Source organism: Uloborus diversus, chromosome 1, assembly GCF_026930045.1.
Source record: "Uloborus diversus isolate 005 chromosome 1, Udiv.v.3.1, whole genome shotgun sequence".
Classification (NCBI taxonomy): domain Eukaryota; kingdom Metazoa; phylum Arthropoda; class Arachnida; order Araneae; family Uloboridae; genus Uloborus; species Uloborus diversus.
Genome location: NC_072731.1, coordinates 245,344,334 through 245,368,313, shown reverse-complemented (window position 1 = coordinate 245,368,313; position 23,980 = coordinate 245,344,334). Strand labels below are relative to the sequence as shown.

Below are 23,980 nucleotides of genomic sequence, written 5' to 3'. Positions count from 1 at the left end.
ACCACTGAGCCTTTTTCTCTCTCTAACGTAACCAAAGATAGTTTTGAGTTTTTCAATAGTTTGAGTTTTTCAGTGAGTTTGGAAATGTTATTTGCATCTGCAATAAGCTCTATCTTGATTAGTTTGTTAAGAATCTGTGGACATTTGCTAATACTTTTTGCAGTATACCACATCGGGAATAGATTTGATTTTAAAAAAGCAAAAGTTTTTTAAAGAAACAAACAAGATTCGATGAAAAAGTAACTGTAAAATGAAGGTATACTGTAGTCACTTGTGTAACCAAAATTATCCTTCAGGTGTGGGAAGGGGTTACAGCAATCTTTACAGGTGAAGAAATGCCAAACTGGGATCGGCAATTCAGAGTAAAACTAAAGTTTGTGAGGGATTCAACCCCTACCCCAACCCCTCGGTTAAGGACGTAGCAGCTTTAAAACCCCACCCTTTATGAAAACCTGGACACGGGCCTGGGTGGGTAGTTGTGTGTATGAGTGTTTGTGTGCGTGCGGGCGGGATATGTGTATGTGTGTGTAGGTATATGTGTCTCTGTGCATGCATGAATATGTGGGTAGTTGTGTGTATGTGTTTGTGTGGGTGTACGTATGCGCGTGTGTGTAGGATATGAACGCAACCTGAAGACGGTTTTCGCAATAGGAGCAGCATCAAAACCGTCAAATGAAAGCAATAAGCAATCATGATTGCTCAAAAAAAAAAAAAAAAAAAAAAAAAAAAAATCGACTGTTCAAATAATTTGATAATTCGAGGTTTATTGTTTGGTAAATAGGGTTTTTTGCCTTCATTTTAGTCGGGGGAAAATAAAAATTCGTTAAATAGAAGTTCCGTTAAATCGGGCTCCGACTGCATATTCGCTCATTCCTTTATCCACTCACTGTTTTCATTTTTGTTTTAAAGACTTTATTAAAGTTAAATTCATATGACTCACTCATTCCTTTTTAGTTTATCTTACCTTTTACAGTAGACCCTCGTTTTACGCGGGTTTATTTTATGCGGTTTCGATTTTACGCGGTTTAAGCTTTGACACCTTTATTTTATTTTACACGGATGAATTTCGGTTTTACGCGGATGCGGCAATGCAAACAGATAAAAAATTCCCCTCTTTCATAATCTAAACTCTTAAGGATTACAGATTACGCGTAATCAACTGCATTTTGGCGTGCTAATAATCGAACTTGGACCACTGGAGACATTTTATGCGATTGGTTTCAGAGCTCTTTCCAGAAGTAAAGTTATTAAACTCACGCAGTTCAGAACTTACAAGAGCTTTTAGGAGTGACAAAGGAAGACAAAAGCAACGGGATACAGACATCGATGACGCAGAACTAAAAACGTTAACATTGAACATTTTGAAACATTCCTAGACAATAGAAATGATCTTTCTGATTTGTTAGTGAAGGAAGATTCTATCATGGAAATGACTCGAGTGATCATGGGTGCGTTCAATGCTCTGCAAAGAATTACAGAGAAAAATTCTTAATGACTGCCAAAAGCCTATCATAGCCAGCTAATAACAGAACACGAAATTAATTTATGTTTTCTTTATACATGTTGTGCATAAAAGTCGATATAAGTAACATTAAACTTGTTATAAATACAAATACAAAAGTGACGACCAGCAACAGGCTCTGGGCCCAGCTAGACTGGTCCTAATCAATTTACAATCCCCAGGGAAGATCGATGGCCCTCTTAAAATTATCTACTCCCTTGCTCATTACCACCTCTTCCGGTAAGCTTTTCCAAGGTTCCACTACCCTGCTAAATTAATAATTTTTCCTAATATCCATGTTAGCCTGAGATTTAAATAGCTTAAAACAATGACCCCTTGTCCTGTTTTCAGCGCTAAACTTCAGCCCTGTAACATCTTTCATTTTAATAAATTTAAACAACTGAATCATGTCCCCTCGGTCTCTTCTTTGCTCAAGACTGTACATTTTTAACCTTATAAGCCTGGAATCATAGTCTAAGTGAGAAAGTCCATTTATTAGACTTGTAGCCTGCCTTTGAACCCTTTCCAATACATTAATATCTTTCTTAAGATAAGGAGACCAAAACTGAACAGCATACTCCAAATGAGGTCTTACCAAACTTCTATATGATTCTACAATTAGTCACCACTAGAATTAAGTATTTAGTTATCTATGGAACCAAACCCCGTATTTTAACACTATTATTAGGTCTCAATTTACGCGGAATTTACGTGGAACATAACCCCTGCGTAAAACAAGGGTCTACTGTATTCATTGAATCGTTTTTTTTTTTTTTTTTTTAAATTCATTCATTTGCTTTAGTGGAAAAGAGAATTTTTAAAAAGTGATTGGTGGCTGTGTTAAATCATGTTCTTGCTCCAGAATGATTCTATTTTTTTGTATCGTTGAGGGTTGCATGCAGGCGATCATAATTGAGATTTTACAACAGTATTAGGTTCCAACCAAATTAGAAGCTTACAAAAGTGGAAATGAACAGCTAAAGGAGGACTAGTATACTGCCGTGCTAAGCGCAAAAGTCGTATCTGCATTTGAGCTCATTATGAGAACTGCCGTTTAAAGTTGTATGCCTCCATAAATTTGATAGGAATGCAACGTTTTCAGAATTAAAAAAATACATTCCCCACTCACAAATAGCCATAAAACATCGTATTTACTTCCAACCAAATTAGAAGCTTACAAAAGTGGAAATGAACAGCTAAAGGAGGACTAGTATACTGCCGTGCTAAGCGCAAAAGTCGTATCTGCATTTGAGCTCATTATGAGAACTGCCGTTTAAAGTTGTATGCCTCCATAAATTTGATAGGAATGCAACGTTTTCAGAATTAAAAAAATACATTCCCCACTCACAAATAGCCATAAAACATCGTATTTACGCAAAATATGTGACAAAAAATCACTTTGTGGCCGCAACTTAATTTTGATGAAAAGTGCAGATACGACTTTTGTGCTTAGCACTGCAGTATAGTATTTCCACCATGGTTGGATAATAGTGAAATACCATCACAATGAGCTTCAAGGGACCGCATAATTTTTTTGTTGTAACAGAAATTTCGAATTAATGTAAGACAAACTATGCAATGGAAATTAAATTGGGACTGAAATTTTATTTCATTGAAACGAATATTTCATTGTAGTGGTATTCATTGTAACGGGATTTCACTGTATTATCTTCTATGGTAGAGATAAAGAAAGATTTGATAAAACTTTAGAGAAATATAACCACTTCAGGAAAAAAGGAATGTACTAAAAATGCGCATTCATGTTCTGTAGGGAGATAAAAGATGCTATTAACAATAAGCATGTCATTTTTTCATATATGTAAAAAGATTAGTACTTATGCTGGCAGGGTCAGTTATTGTAAAGCTTTTCACGATTTTAATTGTGTGTTATTGATTAGGAAAACAGGATTAAGACAATGGTTTGCAGATAACATTGACAGGAATCCAGACAGGTTCCTTTGCTTATGATTTCTGGAAAAACTGCAACAGCCGAGAAGGTTCAACAGTGACAGACAATTATTAAGCGTTTTTTTTTTCCCTAAAGAAGAAAGAGAAACTCATTCTAAATTATGATAGAAAATTGGTGATGCTTTAAACATTCGGTTTATTTTAAAGTTTAAAGATGAAAGCTTTGTGAGTTTCTTTGTTTTCTTTTTCTTTTTAGGTGTCAGCTTTAGGAGAGCTGATCTTATTTTGTACTTCGTTGATTAAGTCAGTGGTTAAATTTTTTCTTTAAATGTAAGCGATTATTGGATACTTGCTCAATGGATATAGTACTGTAGAAGTAATATGTAATTTTTAGATTTATAAAACATTTCTCTTTTAAATGCACATAATTATAGATGCTTAAAAGTAAATGAGCGGGGTCTAATAACAAATTTAAATGATATGCAGATTTTGTCTCAATTGTCACGAAAAAAAATCACATTAGTCACATGAACTCATACACACACACACACACACCATAGTATCAAATAATTTATTTCAAAATATACCACAAGTTTGAGATATGTACAAACAATACATTTAAAGATGATCACAGAGTTCTTTGATGCAGCATTACCAGAATACTACAATCCAACGAAAATGGAAGTCTAAATAAGAAGAGCTTCTTTCTGTGTAAATGATTTCTTACTCAAGCTCCATTTATGTTAAAATGAGAAATGTTGAATGTGTCAACACATCACAATAAAATTATGAAGAAGTATGCAAAAAAAAAATAATAATAAAGTAGAAAAATACAGAACATTTCCATTAAATTTGTAACACAAAATACAAACTAAAGAAAAACAAATTGCAACACATAAATATCACAATCGTTGAACAACTAAAATAACATACGGGGAGATAACATTTCCGGGCTTATTGGCCGTGGTATAATTGGAGTAGAAATTCCAGACGTTTTGGCTTGCTTTGCTGCAGCCATCATCAGTGGTTTGAGTTTGGTGAGACTGATTCCTGGCTTCGGTGACTCCGGTATTTAAGCAAACTGCTGCTGGCTGCTGGTCCTGACTGGAAGGCATTCTCAAGCCGCTGGTGAAATAAGGTTCCTGATTGGATGAGATTCAAGCCGCTGGGTGATCCTGGTACCTGATTGGTGTGTTGGATGGGATTCACAAGCCCATCCAATCAGGGTGTTGCTGCTGGTCCTGAGGGGGCTGCTGGTGTCTCATCCCAATGAGGACCAGCAGACCAGCAGCAGTTTGCTTAAATACCCGAGCCACCGAAGCCAGGAATCAGTCTCACCAAACTCAGACCACTGATGATGGCTGCAGCAAAGCAAGCCGAAACGTCTGGAATTTCTACTCCAATTAGACCACGGCCAATAAGCCTGGAAATGTTATCTCCCCATATTGACGCCGGACGTGAAAGCCTTAAACAGTATTTAACTAAAATAACATTTCATAGTTCAATATGGAAAAAGCAGGCGCCAAAAGAGGCTGGAGGGTTGCATGATATGACTTGAGATTCCCAAAGAACATCAAAATAATTTAAGAAAATTACCTAACAAATTTTACAAAAATATCCCACTTTGATCAATGGCAAAATGATTTTCCCCATCATTTAATAAGAAGCTGGCCATAAATGATGTCACACTCCCCCCCCCCCTTACTCCCGTGAAACAATGCATGATGACACACTTTTTGTTTTCCTTTCTCTACCTAGTCACAAACTGACAAAATTTCATGCCCCTCCCCCCCCCCCCCCCTTCAAAGTGCAACATCATTTGCGGACAGGCTCTAAGAAAAAAGAACAGTTTACATCAGTACATTATTTATACAACAAATTCACATCAAATTTGCTAAATATCTTATTTTAATAAAATTTGAGCAAAGGAATAAAATGTGTCAATTATAAATTGATAATTTCAAAAAATATTAATCTATAGAAAATGCAATAGTTGGATGTAATTCAAAATGTATTGATTTCACACTGATTTATAATTTTAGAGTCACTTGTATTTCCTTCTAGTATCCACAGGGCCGGATTTAGGGGAGGGAAGGCGGAGCTACAGCCCCGGGGCCTCCACAACAAAGGGTAAATGTGGGCTCCCAATAAAATTTTTACAATTTATCCTAACTTTCACAAGTCGAAAATATCAGATATATACATATATATATATAAATATTTGGATATATTCAAAGTATCGGATTTTTTCGAAAATATGATGATCTTTTCGAACCCTGATTAGGGGCCTCCACACTTCCAAATTGGGCCTTGAGTATCCAGCATCAATTATAGAATTCAACCACTAGAGGAAATTCCGGCAAGGCTTTTTGGCTCTTTGGTCAAGGTATTTAGATGTATTAGCTAGTTTGATGTACGTACTATACTGATATTAGCTTCGGTACACGCAAGAAAACATTTAATAACTTAACATGCTAAATTAATAACAATGTTGTACAAAAGAATGACTAAAATAGAATCATGAGCCATTTTCAGACACTGAAATATACCAAACAGAATTGAAATCTGGTCTCAAAAAAAAAAAAAAAAAAAGGAATTTTGAGCTATACATGATCAATATCTGCAGAATGAGTGAATTGATTTGCAACAAAAAAATATCCAACATGCAAATGCACAAAATTACTTTTATCATACTAATCATATGATAGAAAAGGTAAATAAAATGAAATGGCTTCCTAATGACAGCGATTGAACATTAGGTTTACGGACTACAGAGATTTATTTTATAGTGGTCCAAACTATTTTTTAGTGGTCTCAAACCTATTGACCGCCAATTGATTTGAACACTCTGAATGTCTGAATGATTTCATTATTCATTTTAAACTCATGCAAAGTCCCAATTGTACAGTGATTATACTGAAGTAAAAATATTGAAGTATGATGAATTTTAAAAAAAAGTTATGTAAATCTGTGACATAAATAAAATTTATTGAAATTAAAATATAAATATTTGATGCTCATAAAATTTATCTTAAAACCAAAGTCGGCATTTTTTAATAAATACCTTACTTTTGTTGCATTGCAAAGAGATCACAAGTGATTCAAATATGGTTAAAAATATATAGAGACGATTTTATACCATCTCACAATAATAATATACTTTAGTTTCACATAATACTTTTAGTAAAAATGATTGATATGTATAGTAATACTAATTATTATCACAGACTATTGATAGAATAGAACTACAACATTGCATCTATATTTAGTACAATAGGCAGCAGGATCTCTGCTGGAATTAAAGAGCTTTACTAAGCAGTTGCTTTCATTGCAACAAGTCATCTAATAATATTACATAATAAATTTCAACACAAATATGTTATTGCAGTAGTGTCCAATAATGTTTTTAAATCTTTGAAGTCACTATTGTATTCCATTACTTTGAGTTGTATAATTCAAAGTAATGGAATTCAGGGAAACGATTCTATGACCAGGAACATAAGCAGAGTCGGAACATAAATACTTGCTTCAATGTACAGTCCATACAAATGCTCCTTATTACTTTCCTGTTTCATATAAAATTCATTTTGACAGCAAACAGCATATAAAGAAACAATGTCGCAGTACTTCTGATTTCTTTGATATCTGAATTAGTGTCAGATATTGTTCATATTTCAGTCAAATATGTGGAATATATTATTGCTCAAAGACCGTTTAAGCTGTTACGACAATGTTATGTAGAGCTAAACATGTGTCAGATTTCTGTCAAAGCAGCAAAACAGGTCTTTGCAAGTGTAAAGAAGAAAAAAAAAAGGAAATTAATTTGAATTTTGACTTCTTGAATTCAAATTACGTTTTTCGCAATAACGAGTGTGTGTGTGTATGTAGGCGTGTGTGTTTATGTGTGTGTGGGGGGGGGGGGGTATGAGTGTTTGTGTGTAGGCGGTATGTGTATGTGTGTAGGCATGTGTGTTTGTGTGCAGGTATGAGTGTGGGTAGTTGTGTGTATGAGCGTTTGTGTGTGTGGGGGGGGGAGTGTATGTGTGTGTAGGCATATGTGTTTGTGTCTTTGTGCAGGCATGAGTGTGTGTGTGTTTGTTTGTACGTGCGTGCGTGTATGTATGCGTGTAAGTGTAGGATATTGACGAAACCTGGAGACGGTTTTCGCTAGAGGAGCAGCATCGTGGGGCGACCGGTGGATGGTGGTGCTGCAGAGGGTGCTGGTGGGAAAATAAAATCATAGGACATCAAAGCTGTCAAATGAAAACAATAAGCAATCGTGATTGCTCAAAAAGGGGGGGGGGGATTTTCTCTTTTTCTTTTCAAGTTTGTTTGTTGCTTTCCTCTACTAAGGAACAAACTTTTTTGAGACCTTAAAAACACTTTTTAATTTTTCTGAAAGTTTATTGTGCACAGCTGCTATTAGACTATTAAAGACCCTCAAAGACTATTGCACAATGCTATCATCTATCCAGGACTGTTCTGATTGACATAAATCTGACAAAAAATTTTAAAAGAAAAAAAAAACATTTGCTTATCAATCTTCTTCAGAGACAAAGTGCAAACATAAACTTTGAAAAAAAAAAAAAAACAATATAAATATATAAATACTGATAAATATCATAAATATCAGATCTGGCATTTGTAGATACAAGCAAGTATATATCTCAGCTTCTAGGAAAGGAATACTGCCTCCAGTTCCGTTATGGTTGTTCCACACTGATGATCCCGAACAAGGGTGAAGTCGCAGCCTCTGGATGCCATACCAAGGTGTTTGGTATTTGATTGTAAACAAGCATACATTTGTAGTGTTAAATACAAATGATATTTAATTGCACAAATAAACATAAATGCATGTGAAACTTTGCTTGGAAATAAGTAAACTTCTCACTTTCAAAACCTTCAACTCGGACTAATGTTGAACATTTTTTTAGAACCAATGTTACACATTTGAACCAATATTTTGGTTGTCCTCTTGACTTCTTTGTCTTTTAACAGTAACTTTACCAATGTCTATATTGTCCTCACACTCTGATTGTGTCTCTGATGGTGGTTCAGATTTGGTATTTTTGCCAAAATGATTACTACTCTGCATGAAAAGTCCACTGCTGATATTTTCTATGGCTTTTCGTAACTGAAAAGAAAAAACAAATCATAAATTTTATCAAAAGACATAAAATTTTTTCTTTAAAATAGAAAAAAAAAGAAAAGAATAGAATAGAATCCAAAGAAAGATAGATGTTTAGTTTTAAAACTAGTAATAATTAACTACAACTTATAATTTCTTACACCAGAGGCCACAATTCTGTAGGGAACAAAATCTTAATCTCTTAAGAAGTAGTGACAAATTTAAGTTTGCCAAAGACATACCTAACACCAAACTAAATAAATACATATTTTAAAAATTACATAAGTATTGAATAATTCTGTACAGAAAATGTCCATGAAGTTTACTTTTCCTCCCTTAAAAAACTTTCTCACAGAATGTTTCTGAAGAACTTACTTCTTTCAGAGCAACTACTCCAACTAATCTTCCAATTGCAGTTACATATGCATAATTTAAACCCAACATAGAGAACAGAGAATGAACCTAAATTAAAAAAAAAAAAAAAAAAAAAGATGAATTTTGTTTTACAAAATGATTAAAAGTATGTAATTTAGTTTCACAAATACACACACAAAAAATGGTGTCAAAACTATAAACAAATAAAACAAAACGACATACAATTGAAATAGAATTGATGATTACAGTTATGTAATCAAAATAATCAATACAACACTTGTTTTCTATTGTTGTATGAATCACCTTTTATAACAATGCAGAAAAAAAAATTACCTCCATATATTTAAAAAAAAAAAAGTAATGTCAAAGAAATTTTGTCTGTTGCTGTCTCACATTCAAGAGACCCAACAGCACCGACGGTCTTGAAGTTTGGTCAAAAGTCATTTCTGATTTTCTATTAATTTTCAGATTCTTCAAATAACAGCAAGCAAAGTCTTGACTAATTGGTGGCAGTTCCTTGAAGGTTTCACTGTATATCTACTGATTAATACACATAATGCTTACAATCAGTCTCTTCAAAGACTATAAACAGTGCCTTACTATAGATCTATGTGGTATATAAACTGTTTAAATATATATATATATATATATATATATATATATATATATATATATATATATATATAAGAAGGAGAGCAGGGTGTTGTGATCCGAAATTTCCGAAAAACTTTGGATTGCCGTTTACAAAATTTTTGGGCTGCCAACACATTCCAAAACTGAAAAATTATTTTTAAAAAAAATTAAATGTTTTTTTTTTTTTCAAATATTTTTGGATGCATATTTGAAGAGTTTTTACTTGGGGAGGGGGGCTTTTCCATAGTTTCTGAAAATGTCAGACCGTCTTCAAAAAATTTTACTTGAGTTCGCTATCATCCTTGAGGGAAAGTTTAAATAAATATAAATGTGATACTAAAAACCATGCTAATAAAATCATACTATACAATTCAATAAATGTCAGTAGGGTTATTAAATGTCAACTAAAACATATGCAATAAGAATGCTTTTTAACCACCACATTACTTTTATTAGTGTAGTTCTTTCAACGAGCTGAAATGGTGCAGGATCAACATGACATTTGCCGAAATCTACAGCAGAGTTCAATTGTTCTTCTTCCCAAGCTAATTGCTATTACAAAAGAACATCCAATCATGAGTAAGCAGATCAATAAGTGAGAGGAACAAATATTTATAAAAATACAATAAGAATAATTTCAAAATAAATAAATAAATGCTTACTTCTTCTTGTGACATATCAATTAAAATCCTAGGCTAGAAAAAAGACAAATGTATTAGTATTAAGAAGTATGTGTACATGCTTTAAGTATTTACATTTAACTTAAGTAAATTGTTCTTAAGGGACAATTATTCATTATTTCTGGTGGAAAAAGTAAAAATACTTCTGCTTGGAGATAAAGTACATTCTAATTACGTTACATTAAAATATTATACATATATAATGTTCTTTAAACATTTAGCCCTCTTTTTTGCAGAAATTATAATTCAAGGGCTGCTTTTGAAACTTAAAAACTATGCTCTAAATTTTCAAGTCTGACAAACAGGTACTTTCTTTTGAGGACAATTTTAGTTAAAAAATATCAGCTAAAATTAGGAAATAAAGAAGTCAGCCTAGAATCCAACTTTATTAGTTTCAATATCAAAAAAAAAAAAAAAAAAAAAGTACAGGAATTTTTGCCACTGCTTTGATATGAACATTACTTCTGCGTTACCATGTATGCTAACACTTTGGTATCGTTTTTATAACACAAGTTTTTTTTTTTTTAAAGAAAAGAAAAGGAAGAAAAAAAAATAAATAAAAATTAAATTGAATTTTAACATCCGGAATTCAAATTATGTTTTTCGCAATCACGAGTGTGTGTGTGTGTATGTAGGCGTGTATGTTTGTGTCTGTGTGCAGGTGTGTATGTAGGAGTGTGTGAGCGTGCAGTTAGGTATGTATGCGCATGTGATGTGTAGGATATGAACGCAACCTGGAGACTGTTTTCGCTAGAGGAGCAGCATCAGGAGGGGCTGGTCGAGGGTGGTGCTGTAGATGGAGGCCAGGGGGGAGGGAATAAAATCATAGGACATCAAAACAGTCAAATGAGAACAATAAGCAATGTGATTGCTCAATAGAAAAAGATACCTGCGCCCAAAGTTAAATGAAATTGCTTTTCCAATTTGAAAACTGGTTCTGTAGCATTACTTACGACTAGGCAACAGCTCTAAATTATTTAGAATGAGTTAAAAAAAATTAGTTTGAAATAAAATGCTTTCATGTTAAAAAATATTGTAAAAATGATACACTACTTTACATTAAAATATAATATTGCAATGTAAATATGCATAAATTTTCAGGAAAAATGTACACATGTGTTTCAGGGTACATAGGAATGCTGTTACCGCTAACATTTATTTTTTTGCATTATTGATATTTTGAATAAAATACTGATAATATAAACATTAAAAAAATAATAATAAGATAAAAAATTAAATATATATATATGCATAAATAAAACACATTTTTATCTATACATTCTATGTCAGGTTCTGTCTCATATGCCTCATATAGTTTACTTGAAGCGAATCCTCCAGCTACATCAATTATAGTCAGGTTTTAAATCCTTCTTGTGGAGTTAATTATTTAGATTCTTTCAAACTTTTCAAACTTAATGAACATTTTCAGATAAAAAAGTAAAACACGGGACTGAAGTGTGCTGGAATTAATTGATTTAAAAAGAATGAATCAGTTATATATCTCAAAAGTAAATAAGAAACACTTCTCAGTCATAAGAAAACTTTCAAGTCAAATAAAATACAAAACTAAAGGAAAAAATACAAAGTGAATTTTGACTTCTAAGCATTATTTTTTGTAAAAAAAATTATGTCCACTTACTCAGTTTTATTTAAACTGCTACAGTTTATTGTTTTTGATTTTATTTTAAATACCTGAAGAGAAAAAGACGAAGAAATTGCACATAATAATGCAAAAATTATAATTAAGGAAAAATAGACTCAAGTACCTGTTGAGATCTCCTGACAGTAGGTGTGCTTGGTACACTGGATTCAAACTATTGAAAACAACAAAATCTTTTTTGAATGAAAATTGGAACTAAGTATCACAGACATATAAAAATGCAGCGCTAAGTATACATCTTAAAAAATACGAAAAAAAAAACCCCATAAAATATCTACAATCAAGACACATTACTGTACGTAAAAATTTAAGTAGCAAAGCCAATGCAGTAAATAATTCAACACAAAAATAAAATAAGACAAAAAATTACTCAGAAATTTACTAAAGTTTTAACTTTAGTAAAAAAAAAAAGAATAAATAAATAAATAATATTAAATTCTTCATACACAATATACAATTATGCATAACCTAGGATTATGGATGCCTGCTTGGAAAATATTACATTAAGGTCAACATACAGTAAAACTTTAATGAAAATAACTTTGGTAAGATAAATAGTTTGAAACAGCAAATACTTTAAAACAGCTTATGTTTTAATGTTAAATGATCTCAAGTGCTCAACAAATGCATTCAGTTTTTAATTGAATGAAGAATTCAAAATTCAAAAAATATTTATATTTACAAAAAATCTTTTGACAACCGTGTTAATGTGAAATAATTTGGGTCTATACAAAGCTGTGTCCAGGGGGGTGGGAGGGGGGTAAAGGGTTAAACTCCTATCATTGAAAAAAAATGATAGCTAAATTAATTTTTTAAAATGTACTACAAGCAAGTTTAATTTTAGAGTTAAAGCATTAATAGCTTTAGAATTAAAGAGCGAGTCTTCCCCCTCTATAATTTTTTCCAATTTTGAATATTTTTGATAGCTGTAGGACTCCCATATCCCTTCGCAGCTCAATGAAATTATGTTTGAAAACTTTGATGCTGATAGAATCCAGGAAAAAATTGCATTACTATTTTGTGTAAGAGAGTGTTAGATGAATTTGCTGCTTCACATAGCAACAGAATAACTCTACGCAAAACAACAAAAAAATAATAGTGCTTGATATAAATTTTTATTTTCATGAAATTCCTGTTTAGTGATGCTTGATAAAATAAAAGTTTTCATTAGGGGCAATAAAAAGAATATGTGTTTGATTTTCCACTTTTTAACAAAATGCAGAACTGTACTGTCTGACCAGGGATTGTATGGAAAGACAAACATCCGTTTTACAGCTGGAAATGGACAAATCTATTATTTTTTACCGATGTCAGCTTTTGCAGAAGCAGAGTCTCATTCAAATGAGTGGAATATGCGCATCAAATTTTTACTTTTCCCTCTTATTCACATAGATTCATCTTATCTGGACGTTTGAAAATTCCATGCAATCCGTGGTTGGACAGTACATAAAAGGTTCCATTAATATAAAAAAAAAGAATATTGTAAAGAGAAGTTCTTGTTATAAAACTGAAATAAACTATTTAACAAAATGTAACTATTTATTGAAACGAATCATTTATTGAAATGAACTTATTAATGCTTTGTTAGTTTTTCTTAGTAAACTAGAAAGCACACAAAAAGTTTAAACCCCGCCTGGGTCTCTATAAAAGTTCTTATACAAGTAAGACATTTCTACTGTAACAGTATGTAATGTGATTCGAAATTTCTAAAATCAATCTTGATGACTATATCACCTTGGTCTCAGCAATTTCAGATCTGAGCTAATGTGAATCACAATCCTCCCCTACCCCCCAAACTGAAGATTCAAGTACTTATGATGATTTTTTAAAAATACTTTTTTTTTTGTTAACTTTATACTTTTCTCATTTATAATAAAACTAGTAGTACCCGCACGGCTTTGCCTGTAATAAAAAATTTAAAAGGTCTTTTGGTTCGCCTGTATATTTACAAATAATGTATGGTGAATTTTCTCGCCAATTGGCTTGTGTCCATGTTACGGTTCCACATTATGATAATTTTGTAATTTACTTGCCCATGTTATTATAATTTTGTTCTTAAAATTGGAATAGAAAATGAACCACATCGAATTTTTGAAAAATCGCTTTGAGGTGTACACCCCCATGCTACAAACTAACTTTATGCCAAATTTCATGAAAATCGGCCCAACGGTCTAGGCGCTATGTGCGTCACAGAGATCAGACAGAGAGACTTTCAGCTTTATTATTAGTAAAGATAAAGAAGACTACAGTATCACCTCAATTTAATGATTGTGAAGGGACTGAGAAACGTTATCATTAAATCAAAGATATTGTCAAATTGAGGAGCATATACATTCATGCAGGTATCGATCATTCATCGATCATTCATCAGGTATCATTCAATCGAAGTTATACTGTAAGTAAATATACTAAACATTAGTATGTAATGAGAAATTACAGAAAAAAGCATGGTTTGAATAAATAATACAGTCCAAACTTTCATTTATGGGATAGGAAGAGATAAATTACGACCCCAAAAAATTCTCAAGCTTATTCTCCTTTAATGAAAATGTCATCCCAAGTTCTGGCAGGGTTTAGACCACAAAAGAGTTAATGTTATAAATATTCAAGACCTTTGACTCCATTATAACTGCAGTTGATTGCATTTCTATTTATTTATTTAAAAAAAAGACAACAAAAAAAAGTCAAGTACTTTCTTTTAACAAGAAAATTGAAGCACCTAGAAGCAAAGGTGCGTAAGTGCAAAAACTGAAAATTTAGATATAACTAGTACAAATGGTGCAATACATCTTCTTCTGTATCGTAGCAAGTGATGGCAATGGTAGACAACGTGGGTGCTGCAATGAGGCATGATGTAGAAAAAAAACTTATAATATAAATATATGAATAAAATTCTACCCAGGACCTGAACAACACATTTTACTTGAAACTTTAAGAAGTCTCCTTACATCCCTTTGCTTCTCGCTGCCTCAACTAGTTTTAATGACTAAATTGGGATAAAAGCATTTTTAAAATTTACACAAAAATATTAAAATAATTAAAGATGGTTATAATATCACAAAAAGTACTAATCACCTTTTCAAATGGATCAGAAGTCAGAGTTTTCTTAAACACAGTCTCAAAAGCTTGTTTGAGACGGATATCTAGAAAATTGTGTATACAAATATAATAATATATATTTTTACTCATAATTTTATGTCACTTGAAGTATTAAACAAAACAAAATTTCATAAGGATAGTTCATTTTACAAAACCTTTACCACTAAATATAGTAATATAGTAAAAATATAATCACCAATGTTTTAAAAAGAAAAGAAAAAAACAAACATAAAATTGCATCAGACCAGCTTTTGTTGAATGTCTTTACATTTATAAACTTACATCCTTTTGTTAAAGGTGTTCCTTGTAATTTTTAAAACATGGCTGAAATTTTTCACTAATTTATGCCTTTATTTTTAAAAAAACTTACTATTATTTTAGCACTAAGTATTTATTTCTTGTAGTAATATGTTATATTTAAAAAAGTAAATTATGACATTTGTTTACATTACATTGAAAAAAAAAAGAGAAATACTATTGAAACAGATAAGAAATTTAAACCAATACTGTTGGTAATAGTACAGCATAATAAACAGCTGTGTGAACAGGTCATGAATTCATTGGGATTGAAATTTGATACACATTTTGGAAGCATTCTCCTTTCTATATGAGGTATAAAATTTTTATACAACAAATATATGAATGTAAAGGTTAAAAAAAAAAACAACCTTTTTAATCTTAAAATTTTTAAGTAGACTGCAGCATGATTAAAATCCATTTTGAGAAAGTACATTAAAATGGGGCTAATCATTAACATATCCAACGTATATCATACTTTTTGCATGTAGACTTTTTGAAGCAGCCTATAAATTGTTGCCTATAAATTGGTTAACAGTCAATGTAGGCAAAAAAATTAGAACAAAAATATGAATCAAAATTAAAATGTCGGCTGTTTTACATTTTTCTCGTAATACTTCATATTTTATATTTTACGGAAATCATTCATAATAATGTTCCAATAAAATATTTTGAAAAATGTAGTTTAATATAAAAATTAATATTAACAAAGACTCAGAGAGTATAGAAAGCTTGTGAGCTTTTGGATGACTGGATTTCTTTACATCCGAAAGCTCACAATTTTGAATTGAAAAATGGGTTCCTGGAAAACCTAAAACATCTGTATTTAGTAAAGTGTTTATTTGTGCCAAACAACATTGGATACTCCCTGTCATTTCTCAGCAGAAAGGTATTTATTTATTTCCCCTGGATTGCATTTTTCCTTTTATGGATAAATTCATCATGTTACTGAAGAGATCGGAAATTTTTTTTAATTTGAAACCCATTTTGATACTCAACAGAATTCAAGTTTTGAAGATGTAACTTTTAAATTTACTTTGTTTCAGGAATGAAACATTAAATATTCCCTCACCAATATTGTTCCATGAAATAGAACAATATATATGAAGGAATGAATTTTCATGCCAATAGAATAATTTAAAGTAAAAATATACCTACAAATACTAAAAAAAAAACATTACTGCATTTCATGAACAGTTTCTGCTCAATTTAGAAAAGTCTAAATACTGTGCTTATGTACAGCACTCATGTGACACACAGAAAGGAATTTTTCGGTGCATAATAACCAGGTTTCATCTCAGCATTCTTTAGTCAGAGTTGAACAAATCATTATTACTACTTCTGAATTTCTGGGAGAGTTGTAAGCATTTGCATTGTTGTTACTGGTTCCCTCGTGTTGTTGACCACAATCTCCTGTCACAACCTACACTACTGGTCATTAAAATTGCTGCACCCAGAAGGAATTGACAGAATGAAACAAAATTTGGCACACGTGATGGCAACATTGACACTAGAGAACACTTTACAAAAAGAAAGCAAAATGATCATTGATTACTGGAAAAATCCCACATGAATGTGTTAGCATAACCATATATTTTAGGTTCTTGGAGCAATTTCGTAAAAAGATATAGTGTATTTTAATTTTAAAACTCGCCAGTAAATTCAAACTAGTCTGAAAAAGAGATTCCCGGTTTTAAAAGACGTAATTTATCCGGCGGGCGTATGTATGAAACCCCTAAGTGACTAAACACCCAACAAGTCGATCACGTGTTTCGCCCATCGGCGGACGTGACGTCAGGCCTCAATGAGTTGAGGATCTTTCTGCTGGTAGCAGTCAAGAATGCAAATTTAAGAAATAGCAACAGTTAAAGGATTAACTGTGAGTTGCGTTCAGATGCAACATATGTAAATTTTGACCACGTCACGTCATTGCGTCGGGGTAACAGAGATGGTTTAAATACTAAGTCGATCAATCGATCGATCTCTTATGATTTGCTTCCGTTCTGCAGACGGTGTGTTTTGATTTGAGCATGTGTGCTCGAATGGATTGATTTATCCACGCAGAGGACGTGGAGGTTTTCAGAAATGTTGTAACAAGATTCAATAGCCTGCTAACAGAGCAGGATGTTCTAAAACAGTGCCCTACAAGTAACGAAGGAGTTTTTTTTAAAGAAATATAAATTTGAAGAGTTGATGTTTTTTTAAGTATTAGGCCTAACAGGGCCGGAAGGTTCGTCTGGCATATACTCGATTACGGAGCCGGTCGGACTGGATTGAATCCACTATATGGTGAGGTATCCTCTGCTAGTGGAAGGTTCCTGTTTTGCTTGAAGCTGGGCTGATAAATTTCCTATGCTGCTTTTTCTGTGGCATAGGTGTGCCTAGGATTGATTGACCACGGATTCTGGTCTGTTGTCCACGTGTGGACGTTTTCAACTCGTCTGAACATCCGACAGATGGATGTTGCCTTCGTTGTTTTGTGTGCCAAGTTTAAAGTATGGACTCCCAGTGGTATGATTATTTAAAATAGTTTTCTGGACAGCTACCATCATTGTGGCATGGCGTAGGGTAAATGTTTAAAAACATTAGGAACGTTTTAGAACTATTGATAATTTTTAAGTAATTGAATCTTGTGATATTTCTCTGTGATATTTGTTTGTTGGGGGGTATTATTATATTTGAATTGTTAATAGGGGATTTACCTTTTATAAATGTTTGATTGTTTTTGCCTATTTACATTTTACACATGTTTTTGAATAAAATGTTATTTAAGTTGAAATTCAGTTTCCACTGTTTCATTTCTCCCGAACTTACCATTCCACATCCGTTGGTCTACCTTTAAGAGGACAACAGAATGAAGGCTTAAGTACCTCGTTGCGCCACCTGTAGCCTGAATGTAAGAGTCAATACGGTCGAGCATTGAGGCACTGCAGTTTTGTACGATGTCCTACGTCCTCTCGTACCACAGTTGCTGTAAACGCGCCACTAATTTGATCAAACTTACAGGCTGGCCGATTAACCATATCAAGTGATCTCAGATATGCCCGATTTGTGACAAATCAGTGCATCGTGCAGACCAGAGAAAGTGATAATATGGAAAAGGAAGTCCCTTCACACCCTTGTTGTGTGTGTCCTAGCATTGTCATGTTAAAAAATGGCTCCTGGGAGCCCCGTCGTGAGTGCCAACACATGCATATGAGTTTGATCGAATGAGTGGCACAGCAACTGCGGTGCGAGATGACGTAGGATATTGTAGGAGACTTCTATGCCTCAATACCCGATTGTATTGCTTCGTACATCGTACATTCACGCTAGAGGTGACTTAACAGGGTACTTAAACCTCCATTCATTTGAGATTTTTCCAACAATAAATGATCAATTTGCTTTCATTCTGTAATAACTTTCTAATGTCAATTTTGCTATCACGTGTGCAAAATTTAGCTTAATTCTGGCAATTTCTTCTTGGTGTAGCAATTTTAATGGCCAGTAGTCTATAATTGTTGCTTTGGAATCAGATTAAAACTGTAACTAGTAACACCTTTCAAACACTTTTGATCTTTGAAAGCTTTTGCATTGAGCATCTAGGTGTTGTGCTGTAAGGCATTGTACATCAGTTTGTTCAATCTTTAACATTTTCAGTTCTAACAGCATAGTTATTGTTATGCTGTTCTGTAAAACGTTTATCTAAGTGAAAATTTTTTAGCAATCCAACATCAATACAAATTTTATAAACACAGGACATAAAAATCAATTATTGCAGAATTAACTATGAAATGGCAAACACTGGAATTTGTCGACAAAAAATAGCAAAACAGATTAAAGAAATATAGTGAAAATTATGGGGATGAAACTTACCTAGGGAATTGATGGTATTGTATGGGGAATTAACAGGTGAATAACGAAGGAAGGACTTTTTGGGAGACTTTGGGGTGGCTACTGGGGAAGGTGGGGGAGAGCACTTTGGGGAAGGCTACAGAAGAAAGAAATCATAAGTTAATATCTAAATCTAAAGATCTACAGACAACATATATTGCTTCTGCTTCAAGAAGTTGCATTGACTACATGTAACAATTTTCAGATGTTCTAGTTCTAAGTTAAATAATTCAATCACTTTTACTTGTTTTCACAAAGCAAAAGAAGTTTAATGAACATTAATAAGACAAATATATAACACGAGAAAGACAATGCAACTTCTATCAACAGACGTATATTTTACATCAAAGTAATACACTAATCACATGCAATAATTATTACCTATGGAATCCTGACCCGGTCGAGGACTATTCTGAAATAATAATGCAGCTTGTGTTATGATTATAGAATGAGCAAGATGGGATTTAACACAGAAATCCAAACACCTACCAGATATACTTATATCTAGAACAAATATATAGCAACTCACAGAACAACAGAGCCTCCCACATATTTTCCCTAGTTTAACTAGTGAAATGGTGCCTCTCTATTCCAATTACTGATGATGCTGTGAATACTTTAAAAGTAATTCCTATGGTTGCTTGTCTTTTTAGGGCGCCTCTACACTCGACGACTCGTACGCTCGACAGATTAATAATCCCTCTCATTAGACACGGGGGGTTGACGAGTCATCAGAGAAGACCCAGTAAGGATTGCTCATGTGACTTGAAGCAGTACATCAAAGGCTGACTTGGAAACGGCGCATGTGACATATGTTTGAAATCTTGTAATGCAAATACTTGCAATAACACTTCAAAGTTTGCCCTATTTTTTAAAGGATAACGATGGTGATTTCCACAATAAAAATAGCTTTCGAAGGATGAAATGGATGAAGTGAAAAAGAGGGGTGCAATATTTTGGTTTTCAATGTCGTAATGCTTGACATTTTGTATGCTATAAAATAACGAAATCATTCAAATGTAATATTTTTGAAACTTCAATTGCATTCACTTCATGCAAAAAAAAAAAAAAAAAAAAAAAAAAAAAAAAAAAAAAAAAAACATGAACATTAAGCTTGAATAAATGTTTGAATCGTATTTATGTTTTTTAAAACGTGAAATAAGCTTGTAAAAGAGATAAAAATACGTTTGGTGTGCATCGTATCTAATTTTTTATAAGCAACATCAATTTAGTTCAGCCCTGAACACAGAATTTCAGTTTATGTGTACTATAATTAAACTGCACTAATATTCGTAGGAGTTTACCTACAAATATTAGTGAAAGTTGTCAAGACTTAACTTAAGAGAGAGGGATTCGAGCGAAGATTCGAGCGAATAATTCATTCAAAGTTTAAAAAAAAAAAAAATCAAATTCTCAAATCTGTTGTTCATATGTAGTAAAGAAAAATTCTTCGTTCTTATAACTGCTAAATTCAATTTCGTCTACAGTTGGGGAAAACCTAACCTGGCAGCATTATGCTGCTTCGTGCGCTAGGTGCTAATCACTGTATTACGACGCTGCTAGGTTAGGTTTGCCCCAACCATATAGTAAATCATCTTGAATTAAATAATAATAATTATTGAAAAAGAAAACAAAAGTTATGACTAATGAAACTAAACTTAAATGTTAAATGAACTACTCATTTTTTAACCAATTAAAAAGTATTCTAAATAAATTCAAGATGAAATACTAAGGCTGGAATTTTGTTTTTAAATAATCTTCTCCATTAATAAATAAATAATAATAAGAATAAATATCGACACAAATCCATCTATAGGCGGGCAGTAAACGCAATCAGAAATAATCATCTGGGTGAGGCTGTTGGTCATAACCGCCTTTATAGGTGTATAAACTACCGAATAAAAGGATTGGCAACATGTGTTAAAACAAGGTGTTTTGGAAGTGGTTGATTCTCAACCGCTAATCCCATGTTTATTTGTCTGAGTCAATTAAAGAGTATTTGTATTCAGAAAAATGAATAAATAAATCAGATAAAATCAAATAACTATTAATAGGAATAAAGTAATATTGTACAAATTTTACAATTATTTTTACATTAATTTTAGAATTAATTTTTAGCTTTCTGTGCTCTTTCATATGTTTTTTATTAACTTATAATAATTACAAAAATTACTCGTCTTTTCATTTAAATTTAATTCTAAATAAATTATGATAACTGTCTTACAAATAACTTATGTTACAACTCCTTAGTATCCAAATCAGAGAACTGCGCAATCATAACTTGAGCTTCAATGTGCTCCACGCTTTTATTTATTTATTTTTTTAATTCTGATCATAGTAATCACTTGCTGAGAGGTCCCACAGACAACTGTGCTCACTAACAGCCAAAACGAATTTTTCTGTATTGAATAATACGTCTGTGCTAGCCATAACTGTCGCGTACTTGGTGCGGGTTGAGTAGCTTGTTCTTTCAGAACTCTTTCTGCTGCGATTTGCTGTTCTCAAGCGATTCTTGAGCGACTATGAAGTCGCAAGAGACTACGAAAAGCTGTGCGGCCGGCTCCTGCAGATAGCCGCGTATAGCTTATCGGCTATAATCAATCAAAGGGCTAATGAGGTGAGGTGCTAATCGATTCCTTAATCTGTCGCGCGTTTAGTCGTCGAGTGTAGAGGCGGCCTTAGAGATGTTTTTGATGTGTCTTAGTTATTCAATGTCAGCCATCGCCAGCTTCATTAAGACCCTAATTGGTTACATCTATAACCAACCAAAATATATTTTATAGTAAATAGACCAGTGAAGCCCAACCTAGGGTCCGAAGGCCATATGGAGCCCATGAAGCTGATACTTGAGAGACTCGTTATGCTGCCGCTCAAAGCACAGATGTGGTATCTGCACATTTTGTAAAAATTTAGTTATTGTCACTCAGTGGTCATTAGTAATTTACCTCAATCTCAAATTTTTTGGCAATTCCTGAATGCAAAATATTTAAAAAGTTATAACAAGTCAGTGGAATCTGCACATTTTGGGAAGTTTGCTAAAGCAATTTGAACATAAGTGACAAATACTAAGCCTTTAAAATGGTATCTGGGCATTACCCCTTTTCCCCTTAGTATTTATGTAGGTACGACTTTTATACCTAAATAAAGCAGAATATTTAATAATGTAGCAGTTTATATTGTAAAAGAGTACTAACATTAGTTTACCTTTGAATAGTTGATATAGGTTGATGATAAAAACTAATACAACTTTCCATAAATGTTCAAGTAAATATTCAGCTTTTTCTATTTAAATTTTCATTTAAAATGCAAATTCTTAAAAATGAAATGCATGTAAAATATTTATATCTAATTTTTTTCTGAAAAAAAAAAAAGAATTTCATTCTATGGCCATTACATTTTTGTTTAAGTATCATCTGTTGTCAAAATTATTTTCATGCTCGGTTAAGATGAATCTCGAAATTAAAACATTATAAATGATAACATCAACACATTCTTTGAATATAAAGAACACAAAATTACTATGGTTTAGTTTTAAACGTCTGAAATTTTGAAAATGGTATTTTTCAGAAAGCAGATTCAGTTAGATTTGAATCAACAAAATAAAGCAACAGCAAAATCCAAATGAAGCAAATGTTTTCAGTAGTATTTAATAATACATTAAGCCAGTTTTACTAAGCTATTTTGGTCAAATCTGTGCAGATACCAATAAAAATGACTGGTAATAGTCACTTACGGTGAAATTAACTTAATATATTAAAAGGTTTTGAAGAGAAAATTTGTCGTAACTTTATACATAAATTTTAATTAAAGACTTTTACAAAAATAAGCTTTTAGGTTAGATAAGTTATTTACGGAACAACTACCGTGAGTTGAACATTTAATTAAGTTACAAATCAAAGAAACTAGATGTAAAACTTTAATCATCAATTTCTCATTTTGAGCTCTACTGCAGATACCACATCTGTGCTTAGTATGGCAGTATGGTCAACGCTACAAATTAAAAACTATGTTCTGGAATGTTCCAAAACAACCAATCACCTTTATTAAATTTTAGGAATAACTGTTGCAATTTTGAAACTTAACAATCAGCAATTGGTTTCTGATGAACAGATCAAAACTTCAAATTAATAAAATAAAAATGAGGAAGTGAGAAGCAAAGGGATGTAAGTGGATGTTTTTAAGTTTTGAGTACAACGCGTTTAAAGATAACATCCTAGGTAAATTTCATTTTTTCTAAATCATGCTATACAGTAGCACCTAACAGAGCTACTAGAACCAAGACAGAGAAGAGGTCCATCTACTATTTGTACTGGTTAGCCACAAATTTTTAATTTTGTCACTTACAGTAAAACCTGTCTATAACAATACTGTTGGGACCTAAAAAAATATTGTCATAGACGGGTTATCATTATAAAAGCTTGATTGTTCATGCTGACATTTTGCTGGGACCAAGGAAAACATCAAGTATAGTCAAGTTTATTGTTATAGATAGTATATTGTTATACACAGGTTTCACTGTATATCCTTCACCCTTTGCTTCTCACTGCCTCAAATGAAGTTGATAAAAGCAATGTTTGGTTTCTTTCTTCTTCTGTGCTTTTCCAAGATGTCTAGATTTTTTTTTTAATTTTATGTGTGTTCCAGCCTATGAGATTCCACTTAATATGAGGTGCCGCCCTCGGGTAATAGAGATTGGGCAACACTGCTAAGACCATTAAAGCTAAAGCTTAATCAGGAATTCCCAATTTAGCCAATGGGGTTGTTTCCTTCAGTAAAAAGTACTACTTTTAGTCACTGAAACTGATAGAATAAGCCAAAAAAATAAC

General features: G+C 32.5%; 1 protein-coding gene across 1 annotated transcript in view; it reads right to left on the bottom strand.

Moving 5' to 3' along the window:
- Positions 1-5,203: 5,203 nt before the first annotated feature.
- The window catches only part of LOC129234224 (chloride channel protein 2-like), a 66,600-nt gene continuing 47,823 nt past the window's right edge, over positions 5,204-23,980 (bottom strand). The window contains exons 19-25 of the mRNA XM_054868157.1: positions 19,137-19,251; positions 14,961-15,028; positions 11,992-12,039; positions 10,208-10,240; positions 9,993-10,097; positions 8,913-8,999; positions 5,204-8,543 (exon numbers count right to left, since the gene is read on the bottom strand). Of these exons, the coding sequence (XP_054724132.1) occupies positions 8,352-8,543; positions 8,913-8,999; positions 9,993-10,097; positions 10,208-10,240; positions 11,992-12,039; positions 14,961-15,028; positions 19,137-19,251 (648 nt within the window). The 3' untranslated portion in view covers positions 5,204-8,351. The remainder of the gene's footprint in view (positions 8,544-8,912; positions 9,000-9,992; positions 10,098-10,207; positions 10,241-11,991; positions 12,040-14,960; positions 15,029-19,136; positions 19,252-23,980) is intronic.